At 52.2% G+C, this 22,630-nt stretch overlaps 1 protein-coding gene across 1 annotated transcript in view; it reads left to right on the top strand.

Moving 5' to 3' along the window:
- LOC100898552 (uncharacterized) overlaps positions 1–21,155 on the top strand; it is a 72,822-nt gene extending 51,667 nt beyond the window's left edge. Inside the window, exons 2-6 of the mRNA XM_003743021.1 lie at positions 19,284–19,346; positions 19,601–19,751; positions 20,130–20,359; positions 20,740–20,887; positions 21,053–21,155. Coding sequence (XP_003743069.1) covers positions 19,284–19,346; positions 19,601–19,751; positions 20,130–20,359; positions 20,740–20,887; positions 21,053–21,155 — 695 coding nt within the window. The remainder of the gene's footprint in view (positions 1–19,283; positions 19,347–19,600; positions 19,752–20,129; positions 20,360–20,739; positions 20,888–21,052) is intronic.
- The last annotated feature ends 1,475 nt before the right edge of the window (positions 21,156–22,630 follow it).

Below are 22,630 nucleotides of genomic sequence, written 5' to 3' on the forward strand. Positions count from 1 at the left end.
CGGCGGCGGCGGCGGCGGCGCGGCGGTGCGTTGCTTCGTTCGAAATCCGCTGGCTCTTCCTTAATTAGATTGATGATAAATCCTAGGCAGCAGCGTCCTCTGCCTCCTGCCTCATCTTGCGCCTGCTCTGCTCAAGCATCCCTAGGCTTCTCGGTTTTCGCGCCTCTCTCGTCCTCGGAGATTTCCGTTCCTTCATTTTCTTGAGAGTTTCCGCCTCGATCGGTGCGCATCCGAACCTCTCTTCGATTGCTTGTCGCCTGGCTTCATTCTCCTCTCGACTGCCTCGTGTTCACTTGTTGTCGCTGACGATGCCGACGCGATTGCCGGCCCTTCCGCGACGAGCGGGAACGGCGCCCGGTCGGGTAGTACCTACACAGCGGACCTCTCAGAGAGGGTGAAGAGCTGGGGCATCCGCTTCGTTCCTGGGGACACGGTCTTCATTCGCGTGTCTCCTCTTCTCAGACTCGCCGGCAATTCTCGTTGCGTGAACGTGTTAAACCCCGTACCCCGGACACGGTGCGCGTGACACATCCTGGGCTCGACCTCTCTATGGTTACCCGAAGTCGAGCATCAATACACATCAATTTCGTCGGATCCGAATGCTTGTTCTTGGAGGCGGGTGGATGGATCTCCCGCTTCGAAAGCATGCGAGAGCGGAACCCACACCTGCGGTTCTTCCCCTGAAGCTCTCCCCTGATCCGAGGACACCGTTGAAGAGTCGGTGATTCCGCATGAACTCGGCGTCGTTGTCGGTGGAGGGATGTTCAAGTCGCACAGAGGCGACGCGACTCGCTCGGAATGACAGCCAGCATGGAGCATCTGTTCGAGGATACCCACCGACTGACTGAGTGAGAAAAGAAGCACAGAGGCTGGAAAACGCAGCAGAAGTGGGAGAAAATTGATGGAAGGTCGACTCGAGGTCGAGAGGCTGGATGTTGAACACTCATATTCAGAGTCTCCGTCTTCTCCTCTCTTGAATAGACGTGACTAGCAAACCAAAAAACTCTGGTTGGCCTGCCGAGCTACCACCTTCCTGTCTGCTCGAGGGCTGACGTTCGTCCGGGACAGGGCGAGGGTATGCCGAGCCAGATCTCACATAGGGCGAGGGGCAGGCAGGAATGAACGGACGGGCGGTTGGGGGCGCGGTGAAATAGGTTTGCGGACGGACGAACGAACGCATTGTAATGCTTGAACGCGCCTGCAGCTCGTAGGCCAAATGAACTCTCGTACGATGTCAAAACGTTCGCTTTCACGGCCAGAGTTCCTCGTCGCCGCCTTGTTTGACAGCCCGTTCCCGAGAAGGGCACGGGCACTCCGAACATTGTTCTGAAGACGGATGCATACTTCATGCAATCGACGCCGACAAACGTCGTCATTCAGACAAACAGCCACTTCTCGCTCAACGGATATCCGCATCGCAAGCTGCAGAAGTTTTTTCGCCGCGCAACGGACATGGATCGCTGCAAGCGCAATCGCGGTTTCGCGTCAAGTGATATTGACAGCTCCCGTCTAGCGCTTCTTTCTTCACTCGTCCTTTCGCAATTCCGGATTGTTGACTTAGTGTGATGTGATAAGGTAGCCGTGCGCAGCTTTCGTTCTGGTCTCTTTCCGAATCCAGTGGGCGCAGGTCGGCGTTTTTCTCCCTTCCGGGATTGAGTTTCTGAACGAGTTGTCACATCTGCAGAGCTTCGACGGGACAAAATTCTAGGAATCTTCTCTCCGTCTGCGTCGAGTCACAAACAGGAGTTCTGCGGCAAATTCGGTTTCGCGTCTAGACGTCTTGCCAGATTACCCACGACCGCGAAGGGAGACACATTTCGCGGATGCTAGACCAGCATAGGTCCATGCTAGGGAGAAAAGTCGCATATCTTTCCTCCCTGGGGCACCGCACACGCACCCCGAATTTCAATTTCTCGTGTAGCCGGCGGGAAAAAGGGGTGGAAAGTGAACCTTCGGGATGCTGCCTGGGATTTTCCATCTAATCATCGAAGGACGGAAGAGGATGATAGGATAAAGTTCTCCGAAACTTCGATCATCCAGTTGGAGAGCGGAAAATAATTATCTTAGAAACTTTTCAATATTCCGATGATAAGGTTGACGTTGACGGACGTCTCGCCAATATTCCTATAAAGAGCTAAACTTCGCTCGCTATTCGTTGTACCACCGGGTTGAGCTGTCGTTCTCCCTGGCGAATAAGCGTCTGTCGTTCGGTGTCCAGCCTGCCCGCAAACATGATGTCCCGCGTCCGGCGCGGCACCGTTCGTCGACACAATGCAGAATTTTCCTTCTCCGTTCGCGGTTCTGCTCGGCTCGTGCTCTGACACTCGATGAAGGTCCTGCGTTGAGTGGGCCAACGGGTCCGGGATCGGATGACTGAACCAACGAACGCGTTGAGCGTCGGTGAACAGCTAACGACCTCTGACCAAGTTTGTGTCGTTTGCTGTTACCCCGTCAGCGGAGTGTATCGGTGGATGAACCGAGATATGATAGGATGAATGAATCAAGGATAGGATGCATACCAGGCGATCGATATCCGCATCGACAGGGATCACCGGACTCTCCCGCTTCAGGAGTCCGCGGCAAGATCGTTGTCAGCGCATCGCCGCAGCGGCTCCAGCAGGGTTTCGGACTCGGGGAGGAACGATTCGTCGGAGTGGATGTCCTCCGAGGAATTGAGGGATTCTGTTTGGGAGAGGATCCGCTGATCTCGAGACTTCGGAGAGGACTTCAGCCAGGGGATTATCGTGAATTCTAATGACGAAGTTCGCGAGTAAAGAGTGAACGCATCAGCGCAAACGTCAGAATGCAGATTGCGGAGCTCGAAGTTTACTTCCGGGACCGGCTGCGGAATCACTCTGGAGGACAAAGGGATCTCTGATATCGTATTATTTTTTTTTGTATGCGAAGACTCCCGGGGATCATCTGAGGATTTCCTGATGATGATCAATCATCGGTCCGAAAGCGTCGCTTGATTTCCAGTCTCTCGAGTCAGAATCGAGATGCGTATTCCTATTCTTCTCGAGCCCACTTTCGCAAGAGGCAGCCCAAACCGCAGACAGACGTATTGCATTGCGAGGAGATTCAGCCGGATTCCCCCCGATCCCCATTCATCGGATCGTATGATGGTTCTGTATGCGTTTCTCTCGGTCCAAGGATCCCGGTTCGCGAACAGGAATTATTCGCCTGTGGAGTACGGAAGCCTCCGGTGCGCGTCCGAGGAAGCATCATATGATATTTGGAGCCTTCGCTCAGTATAGCGGCAGATCCAGATGAGCCCCGGAAATAAGGACTCCTCACGCTCCATTGGGATGATTCGATGTCAAGCGGTACACTCGGGAGCGGAACGCGGAGCTCGCGTGGCCGCTCCCCTTATACTGTTCGATGAATGGTTGCAAGAGGAGTCACCTCGTGGGATACACCACTATTGTCATCACATGGAGATCTACCCCCTGCATAGCCGATCCTTGAGCCTTTCTCCATATATATCTTGGATTCCTTCTTAAGATCGTCGGGTAGCGTGGTTTTTGGTTTCGAAGTCGCGCTGAGGTCGGGCTTCAGCGCAGTTGAATACAATTGAAACTTCGAATGATCGACTCGGCTAGCGTTCAATAAGAGCTTCCGGACTCCGGGGTTTCGTGGCGACCGGAACACCGCACCCTGGCAGATTGGACTCGGGAGTCCGGAAGATTGGGTCTATCGCGGAAAACTCTTCCCAAGGAAAAAAATTACCAACAGTGGCGTACCAGAGCACCGCAGTGCTCGGGATGGAGCTCGGGCTTTTCTTTCCCCGAGTTCCGAGTCGCGGCCGTATCACACATCTCTTTGAAATATCGGTGCATCCGTGAGAAAAAATGGAGTAGCTGGCAGAGGACTGATGAGGAGAATTCTCCTACTTGGAGGACGAGATCTGCCGCACACATTAGGAAAACCGCCGGAATTTTTCAGGAGACGAACTGTCGACAGCAAAGTCCAGAGTTCCAAAGTGAGTGAATCCTCAGGAGGAATGGGAGGAATCGAGGTCAGACTTGCCTGAAATTGGGTCAGTGATCATTCTTAGGGGTATCCGATGATGCCCAGGGGAAATCATGATCGGCTTCGGGAGGAATGCTCAAACTGGCCCGTCGAACCCGTCTATATATAAAACCGAATAATAATCTCTATATATACATTTCTATTCGTGTCTGGATGTTCCTCATGGACTGCTTCGCTATCGGGTAAGCAGTCTTCAAATCTGGGGCAGACGGGACAAAACATATACCGTAAATCGTCCAGTAGTGACTCGGGCTTCTAGGTATTTTTTCAAATACCTCCGGCGAGGGGCTCCTATTGGAAAGGGGCTACTATTGGAGGGGGCTCTCAATGTTCCAAAAGAAATCGTGCTCCGAAAAAGTGATGATAGATTTCTGGGGAAGAGCGTCTTGGTGGAAATCATTGGGCGCCGCAGTCCGGATTCTATCACGTCAGCTTTTCCCCAGCCGACTTCGGCAGTCCGAGGTCTCCTAGTAGAGAGGTGCTCCTATTGGAGGGGAGCCTCTATTGGAGAGAGGCTTCCATTGGAGGGGGGCTTTTATTTTCTCAAAAGCTCCGGCAGGGGGCCTCTATTAGAGAGGGGCTTCCATTGGAAGGGGGCTGCTATTGGAGGATTTACGGTATGAGGATGTTCTCTGCGATCTTCCATGAAAGTTGAGAAACTCCTCCGTGCGTATATTCACGTATCCTGCCACTGGATTGCCCTGTTTCCGCCGTTGAAAAATTTTGGGGAGATAGGGGTGTTTTTCCGTGGCGGTGATCACTATGCCTCCCAAAAGACCGTCGATAGGACGTGGGAAGCGACAAGCAGTGAAACGAAAGGCATCACGATTCTTAGAAAGTGACGCGCAGAGGAAATCGAGGACCGAAGCTGATCGATTACGCAATGATCAGGCTCGAGCGAACAAAACGTCCAACGAACGAGATTTGAGACTGGAGGCCGACCGTATTCGGACAGCTAGCTCTCGCTTCGCTTAAAGTCAAGCTGCCCATCGAGTGAGGTTAGCGAATAGGAGAGCATGCTACGCGAGAAATTCTGTGAGCGACCCTGACATTGGGGATCCCGAGTGACTCGAAACAGTTTATGTCATGCATCCGTCAATATAATTCGTGTTCCCAGACGACATTGTTCGGGGCCAAAGAGATCATCTCAGACGGTCATGCCAACGGGCAAATCCATCATATGGCTATATCCCTCTTGCCGATTACGAATACCGATCACTGATTCCTGCAACTTCACTCCATGTGCGATCGCGATGAGCATGTTGATCAACGGTACGCGATCGACAACCGTGCTGACCGAGACATCGTTATATCATTACAAGAATTCTTCGAGCAGCATAACGAGCTCATTCGTCTATTCAAAACAGCATCAGAGTACATGCTGTTAGTTGACTATGCTATCGTTATCAGGGCGGATAAAACACCCTCCGGACAGCCCGAACGACGGTATAACGCACCAACGATCGACGAGGTTGCTATTGTTATCGTGGGCGAAGATTCCAACTCGCGTGATACAATTCTTCGTCGGAGAGCTGGCAATCTCCAGCGAATATCCGAGGCGCATCGTTCGTACGAGGCTTTTGCCATATCCGATCATATTCTGGCAAGGTGAGGACGGATATCGTTCTTTAGCCGCAGTGCAGCGCGGCCGAGTACGCTAGTAGCCGATAAAATAGCTGAATCGTGCATAAGCTCCACTTTCGTAAGCGTTAAATGGCTCGCTTTTCCGCACCGGAATTCGGGCTTCGGAAGTTCATGAGATCTCAGCAGTCTTACAGCCGCGCTGTGTGAATTAGCGTCGAAGGAGAGAGCAGCAGTGAAAGTAGAAGAGCAAACGCGCGCGCGAAAAATAACGAGACAGCGTTGAGACATCAGACGCTTCGTGAGGCGGACTATCTGCTGAGTTCAACATGATTCCGGGCTTAATGAAGATTCAACGACGCGGCGCGACGGAACTCCAGTGTTTCCGTAATACGCGCCGGTGCGGCGCCCATCGTAGCGTCTGGGACAGCTCGCAGTCATCAATCTCTCGAGCCGAGGCGCTAGATACATTAATTGTTCCAACTATACGAGTTGATGTTAGCGGAGCAACACTGGCGCCTGTTCCAACGTCTACCGGATGAACGAGCGGGATATTGTGAGCGTGTGCTCATCTTATGGCAGAATTCTCAATCGTGGCTTGCGAATTCACTCGGGTCCGTTGGATGGCGGTAGTCTGCACTTGAAGATTGAAAATGACTTCACGTGGAGGACACCGACTCGAGGCCACATTTTCCACATTCTTCAGCGGTATACTCGGCAGCGAAACACGGAGCTCGCGTGTCCACTTCTCTTATAATGTTTGATGAATGACTGCAAGAGGAGTCATCTCGTGGGATACACCACTACCGTCGCCGCTGCGCGTGAGAACTGCCAGAGGACACACACGGAGCGGTGGGGACGGACCCGGTCGGTACACTGGGGCCGCGGCCTCTTTGTCCTTCACGCAAGCTTGTGGTCACGCCATGCGGACGAGTTCTATCGCAGGAGATTTCCGATTCGGTGTGAACTGTTTCTCGAATTGCGATTGCAAGAAGTCATGATCTTCTTTGACGAGATAAAACGGCGATTCGAAACGACATCACCGAGCTTGCTGTCCGAGGGTTCGACCATATACCTTACTGTGCCTCCGCAGCCCGCCATCCTTCTGTCAAAAGCATCGAATATTCAGGATCTCGACACACTGTCTTCGTCACGCAGACCAGAATGTTCGGAAAGGGGAAAATCTGATTTGACCGCTGACATGAGATCCGCGACGAGGAGCATTGATCTGCTGGACGACAGCATTCGCGGAAGGCGATTCCTCCCCCTCTCACATGTCCCGGGAGACGAATCCGAGGCAGAATTGCAGCACGCCTGACGTTTCTGACATCCGCTATCTGTGGTCGGGACGTATGGACGTACGAAGCGTTACCCTTGACTTCCCTCTCCGTCGTCAGGATATTCGACGCGTTATCAGCATGAGACTGCATGTCGTGTCGAGCCGAGAGGAGCGATGCAGTCATTTGAAGGTCTGATCCATTAGTCGGAAGGGAAGCGATTCCTCCGGAGGAAGAGGAGCTTTAGCAATCATTGGTATTTGGCTCGGCGCGACCGACTTGCGATTTCCTCAGAGTTTCGATTCCAAGAGCGATCACCTAGTGGGGGAAGGAGAAGAAGCCCTTCATCCTGATTCCCCAGCCGATCCCATAACTGGAGATCGTGGCGCTGGCACAGAGACCGCGACATCCGCCTAAATGCCCACAAACGGTCCGAGGCAAGTCGCCACCTCTACTGTAGGAGTCGTCCTTGATTAGGAGCGGGACGGGGTTCAAGGTCAGATGAGAGTTTCTCGTCTAGGATTCAGTTCAAGCGAAAGGTCGGACCGAGAGGAGAAAGAGAACCAATTGAAACAAAGTCGGCGATTGCGGTCGGAGAGATCTAATGATCGGTCTAGTTCTTCCTTGAATCCCGCCAAATGAAATTGATTGATTGATTGAGAGAACGACTCCCAGGCGAGCAGGTCGTCTCGAGTCTGTATTCTCGACTTACTCGGTGGTAAGGACTCGACTCTCCGAGTGACCTCCCGAGGAAACTAGTGGCTCTGTCACGTAGCGATCCTCGAGGTCATTTCCTCTGGATCTTTTCCGATCATTGACTGACCCGCTGAGCAATGGTCATAACACAGATTGACCTCGGCGGGATCCGTTCCTAGATGCTGCGCCCGACCGTCGTTGTCGCTGTGTCTCACGTTGGCCTCTTGGTGGTTTTTGTTCCATTTCCTCAGCCGAAGAGGCAGTAATTTGATTTCCGTTCTGCGGCAACGCTTCCTAAGCGAACGGAGTCGCCTACTCAGTAACCGAATCAGCAATTACGTGCTTCGCCGCGACCAATTCTCCTGCCATGGTCGCAACACCTACAGCAACAGGAGAGACATGTGGCACGAGGGACGAAGCTTAAGCAAGAAAAACGCCTGAAGGATGAAGGACTGAGAACCAAAGTTCCCCGTTCGCGGTACGGCACTCCTCGTACGGTTCTCTCCGATAGGTGGCACGAGAATTCGCCCCGACCTTGAATGGGATCTCTGACTCTCGGATCGCCGAGGTTCTGATAGGATATGGATGATTGGACGGATGTTCTCGGACTCGATGCCATCTTTTCACATGATGACCTCCCGTCTGCGTTCCTTGATTGAGCTTGCTGGTCGGATCAGGCTTGTCTGGGGCCGACTCCTTGGCGGGCTGACCACGTCACCTGTGAATGTTTGTGACGAGCAGTCAGGAAGACGTCAGGAAAATAAGTCAGCATAAGCGAGTCACGACCTGCTCAGAAGAAGCTCTCAACGTGTAACACCGCGCACTGTCGGCGGGAGGTAATCAGCCAGGCCATCTTCATTCGTGTCTCTCGTGCAGAACGAGCACACATGAATTAATCGCTCATTTTCGCTCGCAGATAGAAGCCGACAATCGACGCAGCGAGTCTAGTGCCAGGAGAAGAATCAGACCACAGAGAAACAGGGAACTGTTGAGCTACTCCCGACTTGGAGTCATCCCCTATTCCTCTTTGGCACGGAATGATGCGCGGTTCCGATCGAAAATCCTGAACGGACCCGTTACGATGCATATCTCGAATGCATGTAGGACGGAAACACATTTTTTATGGAACTCGAACTCGGCATCGGAATCGATGTCCGCGCTGGACTGGCGAATTTGTTCCGATCAGAGAGAATCGGCGATCGAAAGCCCCTTGTTCTGATAGAAATACATTTGGTCTCCAAATTCCCCTCATACGAATCCCAACATCCATCGAACGGCGTCCTGATACGATGCTGCAAGATGTGTTGTGATATGGAGCCCTGCTTCTGAGAAATGTTTGTTCCACAACAAGCGCTGGCTCCGAAAGTTGTTCCTGTCGAGATTACTTGACGTTCGCCAGGCTCGAAAAGTTGCTTGTTCTGGACAGCCGGGTTGTGGATTGCTTCATTCGGTCAAGTAGTTCCCAACAATAGGCGGCCCACGTCAAACGCAATGTTGATACTGCACGACCGACAACGGTTCCTCCTTCTATTTGTGGAATATACTGAATCCACTGTCTTCCGCAGGACTCGAGACCGAATTCCGTCTCGCTCATTCGAAGGTCCGGCGGGTGGCTTCACCGTGACGTTGACTCACCTCTCCTAGCTTTCGACTACGCAAAAACAGATTACTGCGCTCGTATGTGTTGATTACGACCTTTCAACTCCAGATCCGATCCAACTCCGAGTCGGAGCAAGATTTCCCCGATAGCTTCGAGTGGGACTATTTCAAAACCTGGGAATTCCGGTCTATCGATAGAAATTCCGAGGGAAGCTCTGGAGGAGCTCATCCCCCTCCCTTTTGAGGAAACGCCCATACCTGGTGCTGGGCCATCCTGTCTCCCCGTGACCAAGACTGCAGAATCATTGCGCCGAGGGTCCTCATCGCCGCTGCGGCTTCGTCCAAGGCCGTATAGCGCCTTTGTTCTGGAGCCCCGTTCCTATTTCCCGACGCGAGTCTCCGCAATTTTCTTTTCATTGCTGGACAAGGGAGAACAGCCTCCGCGGGTATCGTGAGGAGCTCTTGGATAATGTCCGGGTTTCGCTACAAACTGTGCTGGGGACAGGGAGATGAGGAACCCTCGAGCGATTCGGCGTTGGGACTCTCGGTCGCCGACCGAATAATCACATGCCACGGCCTGAATCTATCGGGCTCCAATCTATCGGGCTTGCAAAGTCTACAGAATGTTTTGAACGAGACACGCGGTGGGACCGAGGTCCGAGGGAAAGGAAATTCCAGACTCACATCGCACATTCCGGGACTCAGAAGGATGGGGAGCGGGGGTCTGCTCGTAACGCATCTTCGGAGGTTTGGGAAGCGACGAGACAAACCGTATCACACGCACTTAATCTGGTGGCCTCCCTGCGGAGCTCCATCACGACTTGAAATACGTGGATGCCTGCAGATCTGGCGAATTAGAATTGATCGCGCCTCGGCTGTGCTATCAACGACAGTGGAAAGCTCTGTTCCCGAAGGGTTAGCCGAGGACTCGGGGAGAACTTTCCAGCTGTAAAAATGCCCGCTGCCTGAACGTGAAGGCTCGGTTTTTTTGTCTCAATGTTTTTTCCCTTCCGCGCTCTCTCGGCGCGTGGCCTCAGTGCATTCCTACTAGTCGGCGCCGAGTGTCTGCGCCACGCTATCCGAATCTCAGGGGTTCTTTTTCCCGCTTTTTTTTTCCTTCTGGCTGCATGAACCCGGCACCGCTGAGGACCCCCTTCTCTGTATGTGACCTCGAATGGGCCACCGTTGATGTTGTTGCCACCGACTGTTCTGCTTTTGCTGTCAAGACTGAACAGGCCCGAGCTAGTGAGCGAACCGAAACAGGTCAAGACCGGCCATATGTATATGCTGTCGTCAATTTTCTACACGGCTGGCGAGAGTCTTGGTATCCGGAGGATATCTCTATGAGTAAAGTTCAAGACTCCACTTTACTGAAATCTTCTAGAAGGTGAAAAATTCTCCGAACTCCTCGCACCATATCCTTCATGCAATTTAGTCCCACCTGCGAGCCGTCGGTCGACTCAGAGTTCCTCGCGTTACCTCCAGCTGAACCGCTATCGTATGTGCGAACACGCGTTAGTCGGCGGGTCCGTGCTCGGAGCAGCACGATGCATTCGGAAGGAAGTAAGACATTTCCTGGGACAAACATCATCTCGGTCGTCGTCGGTTCCGTCCCCATCATCCTGCCGTGGGCGACTAGCGTTCCTCGCGGGTCGGCCTGGACGTCCGCCACCGGAGTCACGGTCGGAATATCGGAAAGCTTTCCCAGGACCGACTGACTGATTCACTGTTTCGTTGTCCGTCGGACGAACCGACCGGCGGAGGGGCCTACTGACATGACATCATCACAACTTCAAGCTCCAGGGACTCGGTAATCAGCAGATCAACACCGAAGGAAGGGACTATGAGACGACCGATCGGTAACCATGCACGGAAAGACAGCCATCTCTTTTTCGGGTGGATCTCTGATACGGATCATGCCTCGCGTCTCAGATAAATATTTGATGACCGCTCTCGTTCTCTCCGGCTGTTTTCCCAGCAACGCTTCCACATCTTTTCCTTGCTGGCCGAGGCTGATATCGGAAGCGTGCTTTGTCTTCTTCTTGCAAACGTAAGCCGATGATGATGAAAGCTGCGCCGTTCGATGGCAGGAACGTGGCATGAGAACTAAGGCGACGACCAGTGGATACAAAGTTATAGATAATCGGTCAGAACGCTGTTCCATCTTCGCTGGATATATCTCGGCCGACCTTCATGGGAAACCGAGCTCTCGCCTCTGGGGCGCAACACGATACGTTCCCAAGCACAGACTCAGATGCTTGCGATAGTGATCCCTTGACTCCCTGATCATCGTGTTCCCTGATATGCGCCCGCTGGTATGGCGGCATCTGCTAGAGGCTGCCGAGTTCGTGGTGGAATGATCCGTCTAGTCAAAGTACTCGAATGAGTCTATCGCGATAGCATAACACTCTCTCGATGCCCACTCGTATTCCGCAATGGGAAGGCCAACCTCAGCGGCCTCATTGGCATTGCGTCGTCGTGAAAAAATAGTCGTGGAATCGTCGCGACGGACGAGGGCACAAGCTGTCGTTTTCCCCTCTCTCGATCCCGTTCGTGAATCGAGAATCAGTGCCTTCGTACAATTTCGGAGTCACAGATGACGCATTGAATTCTGGAGCTCCACCGATCCGGATCCTCAGTACGGATAGCACGGGAGATATTTCGCTAGAACAGCTCGAACGGCATCAGAGACACGCCGCGGAAATGCTGCGCAACTGCCGTCGGCGGGCGGATATTCGGGGAGACGACTACTATAATCGGCGCATCGATTTCCGGCGGAAGGATGAGCGGGTAACCGGGGTAGGACCCATGGGATTCACACCATGAGCCTCTTACGCAACATCTAGACCTGATCGGCGCGACCTCCAGATCTCCCGCTGGTTCTCAGACATACAGAATGAGTCTTCACGCATTTGCAGTGATGTCATCGGCAGATGTTCTGTTATGGTCCCTCGACAATGTTGCTTCCACGCAGTACGCATAAGTGACGCTGAAATGCGCGAGCATCTGTAATGCAAAGACTGTTTCGACTTCTCGCCTCATCCCGCAGGGGCGCACGAAATATCCCCGGACCTGCGGCGTCGGTATTCGATCAGCGAGCCTCCTGGCGACCCGACATCGTCGAGTGCTGCCGGGGTCTGGATCAAACGCTTGGTTCGAGTGAGGGAATCCCGCGAGATTGGAAACGTCAATGGTGTTGTCTCCTCTGCTCTCACAGTGTCGGGAAGGTGCGGAGCAGAAAATAGGAGGAATACGGCGCGTCAAGGGAGGCTCATCACGCTCATCAATTCCTCGTTTCCTATGGCTCACTAAAATTGGCAATGGAGCAACCAAGGCAAAAGAACAAGGCGAGGAACACCATTGGGGAAGAGACTGAAGTCTTCTGGTGGAGTGACCCGAGAGCAAATGAGTGAGTTCTCTCCGGAAAGGTCGCGGCGGCGGAGGAAGCTGAGTGTAAGCGTTCGGATAAGCGTTCGAGAGTTAGACTCGAGGGAGAGCAAGCAAAAGTTTGTCTTTTCGGGACGTCCTTGAGCGCAGATCGTCCTTGACTCGAGCCGTTCGGCTGTTGATGTTGACATCAATATCTAATTCGAACTCTCGTGGGTACCTACTGCTCGTTTGTTGCATGATGGAGATCGCTCGGTCTCCGTTCAAATGTTGGATCGTTGGCGGTGGTGATGACCTAGCGACGAGGACGGATGCTGAAATTACTGAAACTAGGGAAAGCGACGCCGAGCAGCCGGTCATGGAGGACCGGAATCGTTCACGGGATACAGTCACGTCGGCGAATAACGTGTTGCACGAACGCCGTAATCGCGGGCTCCCGGCTAGGTCGGATTTCTGGACGAAGTTTATTCGGCCCAACTTCTCGGTGGAGCTTCCGCTCCTATCCTAATGAGTGATTTTCGCACTTGAGCTCCCTGCATCTCGGGATTCGGTCTCAGGAGTGACGCCTGAATATACGGCTGCGTCAAAGCTTGCACCAGGTCCGTAAAAAGGCGAGCTCGGTCGCTCTCTTATTTATCGCCTGAATGATTTTCCGTTCGGTACACGACCTCGATAGCCGCGAGCGGCGACCGATCCTGTGCGGTCTCTCATTAGATCGAAGCACGATTAGTGACTCACTGAATAATCCCGGAGACTTGGCTATTCAAATTCGAGAGCACTGTCTCTGGTGCGTACCAGAAGTTCATAATTTTCTCCCCAAGCCCGCCTCAGGAGTCGTCCGAGTGGAGCGTGTGACCCAGCGCCCGATTGTCCGCTGCCGCTCCGAATTCGATCGATCGGTGCCCTGTACAAGATTCCGGATTTGAGGATCCGCTCTGATAATACGTCGTTCCTGTCGATTTCAAGCTGATAGGGACACTATTCAGGGACTCCACACTGAAGCGCACAGATGGTCAAACGCGAAAGGAGTGCTCCACAATGCAAAAAATGTACCCATATGATTTTCGATTCAATATGTCTAAACTGAGCAGGGTAGCCACTGAGAGTGGTGCAATCCGTGTTCATAACGCTCTCTCCAAATCACACCTGCACTGTGGCATCCTAGCTAATGGATCTGCCGGCCGAAATACAACTACATTAAAGGAGACAATCCAAAACTGTTCTCCACGCATCATCGATAGGGCATTAGGTACATAGATCATCGACAGCAGGGTTGTACGAGCAGCTCGGAATCCTGCCTTTCCGCGAACCTCATCTCCCCGTCCTGCTTGTTCAATTCTTGCACATCGGGCAGTCCTAAACTGCCGCTGAGCTCGAGGATTCCAATGTCACTAGCAGCACGACAAGCAGAATCCGGATATAATCTCATGCCGAGAATATATCGCAAGAATGTATACTCTTCAATACCAATCTGTATCACACACAGTTCCGGATCACTCGAGGGCCTGGAGACGCTCGGGATAGCTCCGACGGAAAGAAATCTTAGGAACTACCCTTATAAAAACTTCCACGTGTGGTGACAACGATCGTGTGCGACCCTGACGTTATGTGTCGCCTTTCTGAGCATTCATCTGACCCATCCACTGTCTCTGCTTCCCTCAATGGGGACTGGAGCTGAATTACCCTATGCATCTTACCAGTGACATGTGAACTAATTGTGAGAGCTACCCCCAAGCACCAAGCATAATTCCCGATTGCAATAAACAAGGCTAGGACTCGAGAAATAGAGATTCCCCTCCGCAACAACACGAAGAACCTTGTGACTTGTCACAGGGGGAGGGAGGACGCAAGCATCGCGAAACGTATTCCTTCGGCTACAATTATTTCCGCGCTCTCCTCTTCGTGCTTCCATTCCTGAACACGAACCCTCCTACAGATAGACCGACTCGACGGCTCAACGGCTGTGGCACTTTGTAGAATTGCCTCGCATTGTCGCCAAGGCCACCGTAATCGACACACACAGTATCTAGGGCCCCTAACTAATTCACGGGTATCTAAATACTTAATATATCCAGCCGCGTGAATGACGCACCGGCACATTAGAGAGTCGGTCTCACCGAATCGTGCGATCTGTATATTTTGCATTCGAAAGTAGAGATTGCAGAGTTCCGCATATCAATGCACGATGTATTTCGATTATTCTCGGGTAGAAATTAGTGAAGTCTCGAGCGGGAATCTGAGAAACAGAGGCGCTCGACGAGAAATAGAACATCACCCGACGGCCAGAAAGGTCGGAGACTGCGGACCGCGCCGCACCGGGGACAAAAGGCGCAAGTGCGAGGAATGGGGTCAGCTACAATGTACACGGAGCTCATTCTATGGATTCCTCAGTGCGGAGGAAGCAAACCCAAGCGAGACTCGTAACGACGTCAGTGCACCATTTGAAGAGCAATGCCTCAGCACTCGAACGAAGTGCAGCGAAGAGACCCTGCACGACGAGGAGACGCTCCTCTGTTCGGATTCATGGGGGTATGCTTGCCGCCGTGTTTGACCTTATATCATCGCCGTCCGGTCGACAGCGGTCGATCTATCTTCAACGGAGTCCTTCGATGACTCGATGCTATAATCGCATATATGTCCAATATGAGGGGTGAAAGAGGATTCGGGAGTCGAGGCGAAGATCGACTCCACTGACTAAGGTAACTGGGGAGCTCATTTACCCCTTGTTTCAACACCACTCATAGCGGAGACGATCCGGAATTCACGAGTGAAGTTTCTCTCGCTTGAGCATGTGGTAACAATAGCAGCGACATCGACCCGAGGGTAGCCGAGCGGTCTTTGTGGTCTACACATCCCATGCAAACTTCCATCGACGTAGTCCCGGGCGGGGTGTCGCAGGTCAAAACTCGGCAGCCGGCTCCTTCTTACGGGAAGTGAGCGCGAGGGTAGTCCGTATTCTGCGAAAAGCCATTGGTCTTTCCTCACACCCGCAGGGCGAATGCGGAATATTCTCAGGCCGTGGCCCACAAAGCTTCGCTGACCGAGCCCTGATGACACCCTGGCCAGAGACACTCAGGGCAGGAAACGATTCCTCGAATCAGACCCCGGAAACTTGAAGCGAACGAAGAGCTCTGGGGGGGGGGGCGAAGAGGAGAGGTTTCCCCATGTAGCTCTGAAGCCCCGGTCCTGGACTCGTGACCTGTTCTGGTGTCCTGTTTGTGCGAAGACTACTCAATGAGATAATCGAATAGCTCATCAGCTATTCCTGAGGATTGATGAGAGAAGGCCCTTATGGAGAACGAACAGCGCTCGACAGGAGATATGATCACAAAAACGGTGAATCGAGGTGAGCCATCGAGCGATTGCTGAATCGCTTGCCGAACCACGACGAATCCAGACTCCGATCAATCGAAAGGATCATGACATCCTGGAACTGCTCTAGTAGTCCATCATCCCCATAATGCGGTAGACGATCGGGGCCGCCTTCCTCCATCTCGTGAAAGCGAATTCGACGGCACGCTGAACGTGTCATGAGAGGAACACTCCCTTTTCCTTTCTTGCCGCATATGAGCCAAGGGAGAAATTCACCAAATCAGCTTGATCGTAGAACAGGACGAATATGTGAGTCGGTGGCCGTATAAGTCGAGCGCATGAGTGGCAAACATTCCACGCTCGAGTGAAGAGCTTGAATCCCCTACACAGTGTACGTTGCCTCTCTTTGAAAGCTTCTGGAGCTTTGGAAAACAAGCAGCGAGCGTACGAGCGAGCAGACTTACAACCAGTGCGACATCTCGACAAAGACATCGTGTTCTCATATATTCCGCTCGAAAGCGAGTCTTGTCGACTTCTCCGAGTTTTTCTCTTCGCTGCGACCCGACTCCTGGAGCCGATGATCACCTCGGGTCTTGAAGCATGAAACCTTTGCAAAAACAATGGACCCCAGTACCAAGAGTGAATCCGGCACAGGGATCGTTTCCAATGACTTCACGTACGCCATCGATTATGAACCCTCGCGGAAGCTCCGAAGGAATCGACATTTGATGCTTACTGCTCGTGAACCTCTGGCGGCTCTTAGGCATGCCTACAAAGATACGAGCGTCGCTGCCTGGGAGGACTTCGGCGCTCAATTTGGACCTTCCGACAGCCAACTCTCGACTCCCGTTTTCTGAGGAAATCGGTCGTATGGCTTGTTTTTGGTACATTCCGTCTGGCATTCTGGTGAGCATCAGGGCAAGAATGATCTCCGAGAGAGCGTGAGCAGAATCAAACGGACTCGTCTCTCTTTCTTGAGGGAAGGAGCATCCCTGGAATGAGCCTAGACCTGCGAGACAGTCGATGCACGCGCACGTCCCACAAGATCTCTACACCTGCATGCGCCGCGCCGCTCAGTCTGTCCCAACGGAATTGCGGTCACCGAATCAGCCTTGACGATCGAACGGCCGGCCTCATTCTCGGACAAGCTGGTCCGATCGGTCGCAGCGAACGATGCCTAGGTGGGAAGAAGCTCCCGACAGGAACATTCAGGTGGTTCCTCTTGCGAGCGGTGGCCTCCGTCGAGAGGGCACGGAGCGAGCCGCCAGCCGCGCTCCGTGACCCTGATTTGCAGCCATGCAAAAGCATGGTTCCAGCTCTTCGCCAAGGAGACAATCGTGATGACGAGAACATCAGGCCCGAAGGGGAGGGAGGGTCTGTTTGTTGGAGTTTTCTGAAGAGGGAGACTTGTTCCCGGGATATGGCGCAGCATTTATGACTGAATCGTGCTCCCTTACAGAGCTTGCGGAACGCAAACGCGGCGTTGACGGTCGTGGCGTGCGGAAGAAAGAAAGGCCTCGAGCCGTTCTTTTTCCCTCAGAACCTTCTCTCATGGGAAGCGAAATTGTGCGCTTTGACTGAGAAAGGATCACCGTCTGACTACCCAGACGCGGAACGACGACGCGCACATAAAAGTCGACACCCCGAGAAGTCTCAGAACCCCGAAACCGCTTCCCCAGCCCAACATTCTCGAAACTCCCAGGGGTTGCCGCTCGGAAAAAGCGAGACCAGCGTCAGGGACGCCACGAGAAGTTCCAAATTGTTGGGCACGTGTTGTTCTGCGCCTTGCATGCTTTCTCACATGCTCCTAAAACACACGTTCCCCGATCTCGACATTCGTTTCGTATTTTGCAGCGCAGCGTATTATTTCCCCGCTGTCGAGTGCTCGGATTCCGAATCCTGTCCTCGATACTCCACCTCTTCTTCATTGCAAGACTCCCTATCTTATTTTTCCGTCTCGCAAAGTATGCCGCGGGCTATCGCCGACGGAACTTGAGCTCGTGAAAGTCTTTGGCTGGAAGTCGACTGACGCAGCCTACCGACTCAAAGACTCCGCACCACCTGGAAAATGTCGCCCGACGAGGGACTTGATTCTGAGGGGGCAAATGATCTGGGCTCCAGATTCGTCGAAGGAGATTGCGGCGCTGGGATTGATGGAGCAAACGATACGTTCGCTTAGATTGATGGAGCAAACGATGCGTTCGCTTCTCCGATGGATTGGTTGATGAAATGGTATGCGAAAATTAGACGTTATGATTATTAGATGGGCTCTCACAATGAGATGTAAGCTACCCGGTGTAGTCGAATCTACTCGCTGATGAAACAAGATCCGAGGGTCTCTCTCACTCGGTCCTCGGCCCCAAATATTTTGAGTTCGAGCCTTCCCTCTCTCTCGGAAGACGCATAATGAGATCAGGAAACCTTCGTCAGGTATCTTGTCTTGTCGCCGAAATCTTGGGCTGCATAGATTATTGATTCCTCCGAACGCAGCGAAGGCTACAGTCGATCTCATCATCGAACCCGTCAAATTACCGGCGGCGTCGAGTCCCGCACGGACATGATGCGTATTAGTTGAATGATGCCGCCCTCCACGAGAGGATTGGGGGGCGTAGGAGACACCGGGTATCCTGTATCCTGCAAGGTGGCGGAGCACCCAGAGAGACCAAGAGCAGCATTTCTGTTTGTAGACTGACAACGCGATACGATCAGGAACTCGATTCTCCGAAGGAATGCGCTCTATCATCCCGTCGTTTCCCACAATAATTCAGCTCGACTGTGATACATTCGTGGAGTCTATCCCGATCTTATTTTTTTCGAAAGTGAATCGAGACGGGATCGACGCAGAACTCGCGAGCAAAGGGGCTTTCGGGTTCTCCTCAGCGTATGAGCTGAAGCGATCAGCTTTGATCTGGGTAATGACATTCGGTCGTCGAAGTCGTTCGGCTTTCCTCCGCTTCGAATCATCAGACAAGTTCATCCCTGGTCCGAATTACCAGAGATTCCCTCCTTCAGAGTCATGTCGTTCCGCACACCGTGGGAGAATCTCTAAAACAGCCAAGGACGAATCAGCCTTTGCTCTCAATCCCTTGTTCTTCTCGTTTTTTCTTTCTCGTTTCCCCTCCTCCTTCATACGTCTTCAAGGACATCGAGCCTCACTCACAAGCTCTATCCGGAAGAATCAGAAGGGAACTATAATGGTCTCTTTCGCAAATGTTGGTGCCGGTCGACTCCTCGATGGGGACTCCATCGCGATAAAATGAAATGATACTCACCTAGGGAGGATGGAATCGGTGTAGTGTTAGGTCGGAGATCAGCGTGACGCGTGACCCTCGAAACAGGTCAGCAATCGATGTTCTTCTCAATTCCAAAATCTAATCGTTTTCCTTTCTTCACTTGCAGGGTCTAATCTAGTCGGCAAGTTCACCACAAGTGTCAAAAAATTCGTTTCGGAGGTCGAGTTTGGTGAGTACATGAATGGCCATTCATCTCGATTCTGGGAACGGGTATCCTGAGGGCTCCCGATCTAGAGATTCGCGCGCTATCGGCGTCTTGCGAGTTCGTGGAGGACCATCCGGATGGCGTCCGGGAGAATCACTCAAGATGAAGAGACATGGCGGGCATCTCTTCCACGATAGCCAAGATATCCGGTCTCGATCTAGATGAATTTCTGTTTGCTCGTTCGCCGCTCGCACCGGTAACGTTATTTCCTTCCGCAGACCACACCCGCGAGAGCGCCACCCAACTCTCCCAGAGACTGTTCTATATGAACACTCGTATAACGAAGTCGTACTACACAGTTCGCAACGCGCTTACGACGTTACACGAGAAGTATGAGATGTCCAAAGCGGAAAAAAATGTCGTCAGAAGGTACGTAGCCGATTTTTTTCGTGCCCGCTTCGTTCCTCCGTAGCTCTCGGAGCCGAGACGAAGGGTCAGGGGGGCATTCCTCAAGAATTATCGACCCGTACAATGGGGGAGGAACTCCCTTCCCCCTCAAGTCGAGGGTAGAGCGGGTGTCGTAATTCTACGCGCGAGAGGGCTCTCGCCTGAGCAGGCCCCTGGCCGTAGGAAGCGATCATTCAGCTGGCTCTCGATAATCGAAGTGTTGGAACTCGGAAGAGTAATCCGGTAGAGCACCGTGACATAATCCGTCAGTTGAATGGGGATTTCGATGAGCGCGAGTCGCGCGATCGGTCGTGCTTGCGAGGGGAGAGCACATTGCGAATTGACAATCCATCATTCCAGATACGGCATGTTCAAAACAATGGTGAAAGACGTGATCAACCTGGACACGCAGTACTGGTTACTGCTCGACGTTCCGAAGCAAGACAAACAGGAACAGGTCACCAATTACGTTTTGAGGACATGCACTTGTCTCGAAAAAGCGGGTGAATCGAGAACGGTCGACGGACAACCTCCGAGAAACACACAGGAAGAAGAAAGCCTCGCCAAAGAGCGGAAGCAAAGACTCGATGGTAAGTCGCTGGTTAGTTATCCAGTCGGACATCCTGATGTTCTTCCATTTACCCCTGGGTCGGGGTCTCGAATAGCCTCATTACAGTCGATCGGATGATTGCGGCTTCCGAGCACTGCGTACTCTACGAGGTTTTTGTTCCCAAATCCGATATCCTGAGCGACCGGGCTGCGGTAGACGTCGTACAGGAAACATACTCGGCAGGAAGTCGATCGAGAATCACAAATAAGCGAGCCTGTGCTTTGTGTGTGATTTTGTTCAGCTCGGCTTCCCGTGTCAGAAACAGTCTTGACGGCCATATTACAGAGATAAGAATGCGGCGATTAATGACACGACACAACAAACAGCTCCCTGACTGACTGGGTTTACCGACCGTTACAGCCATCACTGTCAAAGAGATCGAGGATGAAAACACGCAGACGATCAACGATCTATACCGTCTGCTCAAACGATATTCTGCCTTGAAGGCAGTCGTACATCAGCTACGGCTATCGTACCAGGACTCCAAGGTGTACCCTTTCATCCCAAGGTATGGGCGACCCGAGTGCCGTGCTGAGCTTCCTCGCTTCCATGATCCGATGTTCCGGAATGCCTGATGGTGGAATGTCATCGAAGTTCATCGTTGTATGGGTGCTTCGAATTATCTATGTATACAACTCTGCGGAGTATAGTCTGACCTTGAATTGAATTTCAGGTACAATATGCTAAAGGACATGATCAAAGGAGTTCTTCGAGACCCCAACTACATGGAAGTTTGCCACGAAGACATCAACCAATATGAAGACGAAGCAGCGTAATGAGGAATTCGGGGAGTTCCGGTCGCGGACGTCTGATCACTGACGGTCATGAATTGTCATGACGTCTTGTATTTTCGCAGTTTATGCAGTCGAGAGCGTCTGTCGGAGCGCTTAGCAGGAGGAGAGCTTATCCAGCAAGAGGTAGTCCTTCGGACGGCCTCATGCACTGGGCTCCGCGAAGAATGTTGACATTGTTCTGGACGAGCGGATAAGCGCGAGCTGAGATGAACAAGAACAGAAATACCCTATATTTTGAGAATTCGTTGTGAAACTCGGACGGCAACGGGAGGATGCGCGAATCTACATCTGGCGACAAGACACGCTGGGGGGAACCATTTGCCCGAGATGTTCTAGCTGAAATTGGAGCCTGAATTTGCAAAAAAAAAACGATCAGTCTCTCTGATGAATGAGTGAGTTCCGGAACATCGTCGAAGGCAAGCGAGTTGGGTGGCTGAATCCCTGTTTAAGCGTTGATTAACGGGGGAAATTCGGTTCAGAGTCTTAATTCTCGTCGGGCTGGCTTCACTTAGGCCCCGTCCTCGGAGACCCACACGGGTGCTCGGAAGACAAAATCTTCTGCGATCAATTGAAGACCTGATTCGTTCTGGAAACGACCTCGATTGACAATGCCTACACTCATCGAATCAAACCAAACGAGATATTGACTAGGAGAGAAGGGGATTATCCCAACTGACAACGGGAGGATGGACACCAGATTAAACGACTACTATACAAGCAAGGGAGTCGACTTCTCAGAAAAGGAAAAGAACAGTGTTACGCCGAAACGAAATGAAATAAGTTTGACATTTGTGGGAGAATATTCAGAGAAATAAGCTTGAAGCTTCTATTTGATGAGATGATCGTATTGAATTACGAAGTAATGGAAATAAGCTAGGGGAAAAAAGTCGGAAGCCATGCACAGCGAACTCAACCACGGACAGTTACCCAATAGCCAGATCCGCAGCACATACATTCAGTCAGTACTTAAATCGGAGATTGTCGCTCGAGCGGACAGTGAGCGAGTCAGGAGTGGAGGAGGCCATGGGAAGAGATTTTCTATGATTCATTGATCGGAGAAAAATATTCATACAAATCGTAGAAGAGACTAGCGATGAGTAGAACAGAGAGAATGGGATCAGCAGGCGTGGAATGTGAGAGAGAGGGAGAAAGTTCGGAGGAGGTCCGAAGAATAAGAGTTGATCTTTACAGATATACGAAGAGGTCTCAAAAAGAGAGAGAATGCGAGCAAGACCGTGCGAGGGAGCGCGGAAGCAAGGGTAGTTGATGCGAGAATAGGATTGGAGACAAATTGAGCTTGATCTCAGGAAAATCCTGAGAGCGAGTGGAAACCGAGCCGATTCACAAGCCGGAACAAAGGCAATCAGTGAGGACAATTCTGGGATGAATGCTAGAGACAGATTCGAATGGGAATGATGAGTGTCTGTAAAACACGACGATCATTCAATTTCGAGGAA

Source organism: Galendromus occidentalis, unplaced genomic scaffold, assembly GCF_000255335.2.
Source record: "Galendromus occidentalis unplaced genomic scaffold, Mocc_1.1 scf7180000077437, whole genome shotgun sequence".
Taxonomy (NCBI): Eukaryota; Metazoa; Arthropoda; class Arachnida; order Mesostigmata; family Phytoseiidae; genus Galendromus; species Galendromus occidentalis.